Source organism: Myotis brandtii, unplaced genomic scaffold (assembly GCF_000412655.1).
Source record: "Myotis brandtii unplaced genomic scaffold, ASM41265v1 scaffold604, whole genome shotgun sequence".
Classification (NCBI taxonomy): Eukaryota; Metazoa; Chordata; class Mammalia; order Chiroptera; family Vespertilionidae; genus Myotis; species Myotis brandtii.
The window spans coordinates 1,366,678-1,376,018 of NW_005370286.1; the positions used below are offsets into that span (position 1 = coordinate 1,366,678).

At 63.8% G+C, this 9,341-nt stretch overlaps 1 protein-coding gene across 1 annotated transcript in view; it reads left to right on the plus strand.

Annotated features, from left to right (window-relative positions):
- Positions 1-9,341, plus strand: part of INPP5A (inositol polyphosphate-5-phosphatase A) — a 193,194-nt gene that overhangs the window by 9,470 nt on the left and 174,383 nt on the right. Inside the window, exon 2 of the mRNA XM_005879657.2 lies at positions 763-931. Within this exon, the coding sequence (XP_005879719.2) occupies positions 822-931 (110 nt within the window). The 5' untranslated portion in view covers positions 763-821. The remainder of the gene's footprint in view (positions 1-762; positions 932-9,341) is intronic.

Consider the following 9,341-nt stretch of genomic DNA (forward strand, 5'->3'; position numbering starts at 1 on the left):
GGGGGGTGGGGAGAGGGGGAAGTCCCTGAGACAACTGGGCGAAGTGCCTGCTTGTCCCTGTGGCCAGGTCTGCCCACTCTGGGATGGCCTTCCAGAGGCCAGTGGTCAGATGGGAGGTGGGGACACAGTGAAAAGCAGGGCTGAAGCCCATGGTCCCCTGGAAAAGGATTTTCTATTTGAGGGTGTGCCCCTCCCCCACCCGGGGAGTTTCCCCAGGCCAGAGGGTGAGCCTGGAGGGTAGGGGCCTGGACTTGGGGGAGTGACTCTATAGGACACGCCAGTCACAAGCCCCCTGACAGTCACACACTGGGGTCCTTCTGAGCCATGAACCAGGGCCATGTGCACAGCCATTAGCTCCCCCAAACCCCGGCCATGAGCAGCCCGAAGGACCTAGAACAGCAGCATCCCCTCAGCACCTGTGTGTCTGGCCAGGGCTGCGGGCTTTAGGGTGAGTCCTGAGGTCCGGGCCCTTGAGGCCTCAGCAGCCTGCATCTTGCCCCAGACAGTTCAGGGCCCCTGGTAGTGGGAGGGGCTCAGGGGTCCCTGCCCAGGACAGGAGCAGCAGGCACTGTGTGGCCCAGCGGCCGAGGGCACACAGGGAGGCGGGACTCTGAGATGGTGAGGGCCCGTGGGAGCTGGGGGGCTGGGGAGAGGCTGAGAAGATGCCCAGTAGACGCTCAGGCCTGGTGCTTGGACCCCAAGGGACCTGTACTATACATACTTGGCCCCTGGTAACCTCTGCCCCTTTCTGCTTCTCACAAGGTCACCGACGATGAGGGCATGGCTGTTCTCCTGGAGCTTCCAACTTCGGGGTGTCCTCCATGCCCCCCATTCCGTCCGAGGGGCCCTGCGTGCCTTCTGGCCGGCTGCGTGCAGAACCACGCCAGGCCCGCGGTGGTCAGCCTGGCGCCGGGCTTCCTGGGAGGAGCAGGTGTGTCTGGCTGTAAGGACAGAACCACAGGGGCGCCGCGGGGCCTGGCGGCTGAACGTATTTATTCTCCTGACGCAGACGTTTGCATTTCTGGCTGTGGAGCAGCGGGAGCCCAGGTCCCCCTCGCCCCCTGCGGCCTCATCCCTCCTGGGCAGGGCTGTCGGCTCAGGGCCGCCCTGCAGGCTCCAGGACACCAATTGCACGTGTGGGTCCTTCAAGCCCTCGCAGGGTCTCTGTGCACTAGAGGAGCGGACACCCACCCTCCTCTCCGCTCACCCGGAGCTTGGGTCCCACCTGGCGCCCAGCACAGGCTCCGGGGCCCCCGCCCCCGAGATGCCAGGAGGTACCCGTATGTGTGAGGCTATGAGGGCTGTCACTTTGATAACAGACTTGACCACAGAAAGGACAAAACGTCGCTCTGCTGTTTGTAAGGGTGTGTTCCTTTCCCTCTTTTGTCACTTTAAAGACCAAAAAGAAATAAGAAAGAAAAAAATGAGTTTTGCTCTTTCTTTGTTCAGCGTTTTTGAGAATAGAGGGAGCTGTGTGTCCACTGATACCTGTGCCCCCCAAGCTCGGCTGCCCTGTTGAAGGGACCCCGCCCATGTTGAGGTCTGCCCCCCAAGAGACGGCCACCTGTTCCCAGCGCTGTTGCTCAGGGAGGCAGTGGGTTCCGCCTCCCTCGGGCCTGTAGGTGACACCGACGTCCCCAGTGGGGCAACATCTCTGCAAATGGGTCAGTTCTGCTGCGGTTTCTCCCAATGGGACCCTCGTCTCCCGTTTCCTCTGGGTCCCCTCCCCGGAGAGCCCCCTTCCTGCCCCTGCCTTGTGGTCTCAGCAGAGCCAAGGCCTCGATGAGGGGCAGGTGGCCTGGCCTCCGAGTGCCTGGACCCACATTGAGGGGAGAAGTGGCTGCCCCACGGGTGTCACCTGGGTCTGGGGAAGTACGAGGCAGAGAGAGACAGGGCGTCCTTCGTAAGCTGGGCACTGCCCCCTGGAGAAACATGTCTTAAATGGAGTGACCTCGGCTCAGGTTCCCGGAGATGGTCAGCCACGTGCAGCTCTGGCCTGGACACTTTTACTCCTGACCACCCAGCCGGGGTCCCCGAGCTCAGGTGCAAGGACAGAGACCCGTACAGGGGCTTTGGATTCAGCAGCAGCATCTCAAGCTCCGGGGCTGGGCGAGGCCCTGCAGGAGACACGCAGGCCCTGCCCCAGGCCACCCCCTCCTAAGGGCCAGCTGAGGTTCAGCAGTTGAAGCCCAGCCCCAAAATGACCCTCAGGCCTGTAGGCTCCTGGTCTCTCAGCCATCCAGTCCTGCTGGGTGCCCTCCCGCTCTGGGCCTGGGTCCTCCGCCGTGCCCACAGCCACCCCCTAGCTCAGGTGCCCAGGATGGGGTGCCTCTCTCAGGGCTGCCCTCACTGAAGCCCTCTCAGCCCGTTTGAGGGGCTGGGCGGAGCCGAGTCCTGGCTGCTCCCACTGGAGCTGGCCAGTTCTCCACCCCCACCCTCCCCAGCCAGGGACGCTGGCCCCTGGGTGTGCTGGGACAGACAGCAGTTGTAATTAAAAGGGAAGGCGGCTTTGTGTGTTTTTAAGGCTTTGTGACTGTTTCTTTAGGCAGCAAATTAATCATGTTTTCACGTCAGTTTGATTTCATGGTGCTCACACCCTGCTTGGCTGTGTGGTCGTCATTCAGCCCGGGATCTGGGAGGTGAGCGAGACCCCATACCTGGGCTGGTGCCCCTCCTTCCTGGGTGACGTCCGGGTGCCATGGTGACATCGGCCCTCTGCCCCTTCCCCTACCCAGCCCCCCCCCCCCCCCAGAGAGGGCCCAGCACAACGGTGTGGGAAGTGGGTGCGCTTCCCTGGGGGCGAGGCCACTTGGGAACACCTCCTCCCTGGGACAGGCTGGGGGGAGGGAAGCCATGCCAGCCTGTGCGGCCTTGCTGGGCCCTGGGTCGGTGACGCTGTCACCAAGGCCGGCCTCCCTCCCTGCCCCGCCCGCCGGAGGAGGCATCCGGGCAGCCCCGGCCGATTTATTTTTAGCCCTGCCTGATGCCAAGATTGGCCTTCTCACCTCAGATCAGAAATCGGAGGATGAGGCCCTCAGGCCTCTGACTGGCAGGGCAGCCAGTCTGAAGAGCAGGCTGCTGGTCCTGCTGCCTTTCTTCCTTCCACCCCCTCCCCCCGCCCCCACTCCCACCTCCAGGACTCGGGCTGCCCCTCCCCACCCCACTGGAGCAGCTGAGAGGCCCTCGGTAGGGTGGCCTTCAGAGGCCCAGCACACCCCGCTCCCGTCGCCCATGCAGTGAGGCCTGAGCCAAGACCACTGTCGCCAAGTCCTGCTGTCCTCCCAGGGCCCCCTTGGCGGTCTCGGGGGTATTTTTTACATAATTAATGAACTTTAAAAAATTAATAGGCTTTCTATTTTAGAGCAGGGGCGCTGGGCAGCCGCAGAGCTCCCTGCCCTGGGGGACAGTGCCCCGTGCACCCCTCACTGTGTGGTGCGTGCGCCGCTGTCCGTGAGCCCATGCTGCTGTGTGGTCACTAATTAGCGCCCATAGTTCGCATCGGGTTCCCCCTTCGTCGTCGTAGGTCCTACGGGTTTCGGCAAATGCACGATGACATGTCTCCGCCACCTCAGCATCGCAGGCTGAGCGTCACTGCCCTGGACACCCCCGGACACCGGCTCATTGATGTTCTGAGTGAGCAAAGACATGGGGGATTGCTAAGGACACCAGTTATCTATCATAATAAAAGGGTAATTTGCTAATTAGACCGAATGTCCTTCCAGGCGTCATTCCGGACGTCCTCTGGACGAAGCTGGGGCAGGAGCGAAGCCCGGGTCCTGGGTGCCTGGCAGCAGCCACTGAAGGGAAACAGCCCGGTGGCTGGAGCGAAGCCCGGGTCCTGGGTGCCAGAGGGAAGCTGGTGCCAGCAGCCAGGGGAAGGAAGGCCTACTTTTGCACGAATTTTCGTGCATCAGACCTCTAGTTTTGGAATAATTATCAAAGTATCACGAAGCAGATGTGTGAAGGGGTGATGGTGGGCTCCTCCCCACTCCCGTGGTTGGCGGGGGGTGAGTGGAAGTCTGGGAAGTCCCCGGTGGTACAGGAGGCGGGCCACCTGCGCTGCCCACGGGAGGAAATGCCATGTGGCCCTGAGAGGTCAGTCTCTCTGAAAGGGGCCATTGTTTCCTGTGCAGGTTCCCGGACTCCCTGGGTAGGGACCCCCGTTCTAGAAAACAGGCCGAAAGCTGGTGAATCAGAAGAGCGTACCAGTAGGAGTAGAAAGTGTGTTTCCCAAACCAAAGGTGTTGTGGAACCCTCCACGGGCACAGGCAGCCAAGCGGCTCTCAGATACTCCGTGTGCTCAGCCTGCCTCAGTGAATTCACTTCTCAGTGACAGGAGATGGTTAGCGGGATTGATGCCCATCCTCATGACAGCACCGGGCTTGCATTCCAGCGACTCCCTGTGACGCTGAGAGCTGGGAGAGGCCTCAGAGCTGCCAGCGGCCGGGTCCCCAGTGCCCAGCGTGTCGCCAGCACGTTCCTTATCACTGGCAGCACAGCTCACGACTCCTCGAGCGCCCTGGTGCGGCGTGCACAGTGCTATGCAAACTCTGCTGTGCTCCGACAAGTGTGCAGAGCACGTGTGGGCTGGGCCTGGCTCGGCTGCCCCAGTCCAGGCCCCTCTGGGAACCCCTCTCCCTCCCCCTCACACCCCTCCCCCCACAGGCGCTGTGCCCAGCCTCTGGCTCCCCCTCCCCTGCTTGGTGCACTCATCCCATTTTCTGCCCCACTTGTTCTGACCTCCTTCCTCCAGGCCCACAGATGCCCTCCCTGCCCCCTGGATCCCAGAGCTCGCAGCAGGCACCCTGTCCCCGGCAATCCCTCCCGGAGTCCCTCCTCTAAGTGGGACACGGGGTCTCCAGGCCAGCCCGTCTCACAGAGGGGCAGGGAGGCTCAGAGGGCCACACAGATTCTACGCAGAAGCCCCGCTGCAGCCCTGAGCCACGCTGCCCAGATGGCGTGGTCCAGCACAATGTCGGGCATCGGGGGCAGCGACTCGGCGGATAAATGTGCTGCAGACACTGCTCTGTGCTGGTCTCCGGCACTTCGGTGGAGAGTGATTAGGGTAGACTGGTCGGACCTCGGGCCCGGCCCACCTGGAGGCAGGAGTGTGCAGTGGCAGGCGTGGCAGCCCTGCAGGCGCTCCAAGGCCGAGCACTCGCCTTCACCCCGGCAGCCAGTGAACCATCGCTTCGCCCTGCACCTTCAGGGCACATCCTGGCCTCTCTCACCCTCCAGGCCCTGCCTGGCCTCTGTCAGCATGTGGACACCTGGATCCACACCCAAGGGTGCTTGGGGGCAGAGGGGGACTGGCTGCCAACGCAGGGTCTTGGAAGTGGTCCCTCATGTGGCCTTAGTAGAGGCTCAGGTCTTGACCCCAAAGTCCCTGTCCCCACCCTTGTACCAGGCGGGCAAGCAGGACTCCAGCCCTGCCCTTGTCCTCTGCTCTCTCAGCTCTGACTCCAGGACAGCAGGCATCTCAGGAAGGGGCCCAGCTGACCTGTCCCCAGTCCCCTGATGCCGGCCCCCTTGGTGCACCAGGCACCTCCGCATTCAGCTGTGCCCACCTGCAGCCCGAGTCCCAGGCAGGCTCTGAGGGCTTGTCCGGCACATGCTGGAGGCCCCTGAGACTCCAATGCCAGGATGGTGAAGGCGTTTCCTAGGAAACCACAGCCAGCTGCCAGCAGCCTGTCTGTGGGGGGTGGGGTGGGGCTGAAGCTGGCGTAGGCAGGAGACACCCGGGGGAAGGTGTGTGTCGCTGTCTGTGCCTGTGTGGCAGTGGGGGATGTGCCAGTGGTGTGTCTGTGAGGGGTCTGTGTGTGTGTGTGGGGGGGGGGGCGGGGTGTCTCCTCATGCCTGGGAGTTCAGCATGGCCGGTCTCGCCTCCCAGTACCAATCCTACAGTGTCAGTCAGTGGGCAAGGCTGGCTCACCACTCCCCGCCCACCCCTGGCAGAGGCCTGAACCTTCCTGCAAACTCCCGATGCCGAACAACAGTGGGCCAGCCTGCAGCGGTCACTGGGGCGGGCAGGCCTGGGCCAGAGGGTGAGGCCGCAGTGGGCTCCCAGCGGGAAGTGAGGCTGCCTCCACTTGGGGTGTCCTTGAAGCCCACTGCCCTCAGCTTCCTGTGAGCCTCCCTGTCCCTGCCCTGCCTACCCCTGTGAAGCAGGAGTGAGCCGTCTTGGTGACCCCCGCGGGGACCACGCCCCGGCCCCCTGGCCGAGGAGGAGCTGGCTCCCATCCAAACATGTCCTGGCTTTCGTCCTGCAGATCTGGGAGATGAAGTGCTCCGGGTCACAGTGGGGTCACCGGCTGAACTGTGGGTGGGTGGGTGGGGGTGCAGGTCACACGGAGGCCCCCTCGGCCCCTCCTCCACCTCCCCTCCATCCGTGTGTAAATTATTGGGCAGCATAAGGTGCCCCTCACTGCCAGGAAGCTTGAGACCCAGCGAGGAGGCGAGACCAGAGCGACCTGCCCCGTGGACCTGCTCAGATCCTGGACCAACCTGCTCTGGGGTCTGTGGGTGTGCAGGGCTCGGCTGGGAGACCCAGGAGCTCTGGTGGCCCCTCCCCCGGCCCCTGCCAAGGCTCAGGTGGGGTCGGGACCCAGCAGGGTTGTGGGGGTGCCCGGCTTCCATGAGGCATCAAGGACAGAATCAGCCTCAGCGCATGCCCTTTCCAGTCCTGGGACCATCCACAGAGGCTCAGCGACCCCCAGCCTCTTGGGGCCCCAGCAGAGGGGCCGGCATTGCTTGTGGGGAGCCCGTTGTCTCTTCTGGGGGGCTATGCAGCCCAAGGCAGGGCACAGTCTCACGTTGCCTGGGAACCTGGGAGGCAATGAGCACCCCCCAAGCCTACCCCTCCCTCCCTCCCTCCCTCCCTTCCTTCCATGTGGACCCAGGAGCAGCCTGTGGACGCAGCCAGTCCTGGAGAGAGAGATGCATGTGGGGTCCCGTGTATAGGCTTTGTCTTTGCTGATTGGGATATGTCTGCCCTAGAGGCAAATAAAAGAATTCCAGCATGCAGAACTCACAGTTACCATTTAAAATAAGCGTGTTTTCTCCTTTAAGTTAACATTAGGTAAAGACAAACAAGATGGCAACCCCATGCTGACGAGAATGAATAAGGAAGGTGGTGACTTCACTAGCAGAGCCTCCACCTGGGGAGAGAGAGGGAGGCAGCTGGGCCTGGTGGCCAAGCAGTGGGGGAGGGGTCCTCACTTCTGCAGGCCTGGGGGCAGGGAGGCTGTGCGCTGGACCGGAGCTGACTGAGCCCTGAGCTGGGGGCCGGCCGGGGTGGGGTGTGGCCGCCCTGAGGATGGGCCCTGGGAGGTGTGGCCAGAGGGTCTAGCAGCTTCCCCGGAAAGGCCCCAGGTGGAGATGCGAGATAAGCTGCTGGGACTGGTCCGGCCAGCCAGGCCTCCAGGGGACAGACAGCCCACAGCTCCAGGCAGCCATGCGTTCCCTCTGGGACTCACCACAGGGCCCACCTCCTTCTCTCACTGCCACCCTTCCTGCCACCCAGCCCCCACCGGAATGGGCTCACAAGTGGGGGTGGCCCTGGCCCTGGTCAGCCTGGGAGCCAGGCAGTCGAGTGAAGGTGGGCACCAGGGCAAGGCAGACAGGGGGAGGGGGGACCCCCAGGGTCGGCTCTCTGGCTACTCGGTCCTGACCCCCTCCCCAGGAAGGAGGCTGGCTGGGGTCGGGGGTCGGGGGTGGCAGTGGGCAGGGCCCCACACTTGGCCAAATGCTGAGAAAGCCTGGGATGCAGAGCCTTCTGGAAACAAGGAGGCCTGGGGAGGGCCCCCGACTGGCAGGCTGGGGTGGCCTCAGCTCCCTGCTGACTCACAGGCGAGAGACAGGCAGACTGGAGGGGTGCAGAGGAAGTGCAGGGGAGGAGCTGGGGGGCAGGGGAGGGAAGGAAGGGGAGGAGGGAATGCCAAGGCAGGGGGAGGGGAGAAGGAGAGGAGGGGCCTGAGGCCAGGGGAGGACCGAGCTGGCGTCAAGAGCCTCCCTGAGCCAGGCCTCTGCGGCTCTCCCAGGTCCTGGGCGCTGGCCAGTCGTGGTCACAGGAGCCAGCAGGCAGGGAGGCCCCTGTGGGAGGACAGGGGCTGAAGAGCATCTGGGGAGGGGACAAGTGGGTGGGGTGGGGTCCCGGGGAGAGTCAGAGGGAGCCCCCACCACCCAGCGCCCAGTCCTGCTTAGGGAAGCTGAGGAGAGGGCTTCCTCCTTGGGAGTTGGGATTTGGAGCAGCGGGTTAGTGCCAGGTCCTGGGCTTGCCAGCTGGCCTGGGGCCTGAGGCACTGGGCAGTGGGGGTCCCCGTCTGCAGAGTGCTGTCTGGCAGTGCTGTGGGCGAGGGGCCCTCGGATAGCAGGTGGGGACCCAGAGGGCGCTGAGGAAACTGAGCTGGCTCCCTACCTCCTGGGGTGGGAGGGAGGAGGCTGGCAGGGCCTGGGTGGGTGGAGGGGGAGGGGTGTGTGTGGTCATGTAGTGAGTGAGTGTGAGTGGCTAGTGTGAGCTGGGGAGCCCAGGGCGGGAGCACAGCGGGGGACAGAGCCTGTGGTCTCCGTGTCCGGCCCTCCTCCCCTCCCCTCCTCCCGGACCACCCTGGGTCCCAGGGCACCAGGTAGCTGGCACCTATTCTGAGGCTCCGGCCCTTACACAAACTCAGGCAAGAACCTCGACCAGGAGAAACCTTCTCTTCTCCTTGGGGGCCCCACCTTCTTCCCCCTCCACCCCCACCCCGCACCCCTGGGCGAGGCTGGTGATGTGGGGCAGCTGGAAAAGCCGGTTCTGTGGGGCCCTGTCCCTGGCTGGCCTGTGCTAACAGGTGGATCTTAGGGTTCAGGAATGCGGAGATGAGAGTCTCCCCTGCCCCTGCCCCTGGGGAAGGCCCAGGGTGTTCTGGGCTCGGTGAGGGGCAGCTAGGAGCTGGGGGAGGCTGGTGCCCGGACCCGAGGGAGGCGTTCCCCAGCAACTCGCTGGAGCCTCCTGTGAGGACTCCAGCCCCTGGGTAAGCCAGGAGCCAAAGGGCTGGCCCACCCCCACCCCGTGTCTAGAAGGCTAATGGCCACCCGCAGCCCAGGCAGGAAACACATTGCCTGTCAAATGCCTTAGTTAAATACAATGCAGTGACAGCCCTCTGCTCAGACACAGGGGGACCTGCTAGCACCAGCCCACGGCCCGCCCAGCCGAGTGGCAGGGCATTCACTGGACACAGGGACGTGCACAGAGCCCGGTTCAGGGTGCTGGGCAGTGGGAACTGTTTGACCACAGGGAGGAAGGAGAACTGCTCAGAAGCAGAATGAGGCCGGTGTCCCAGGTTCAGCTCCTGCAGGGGCCC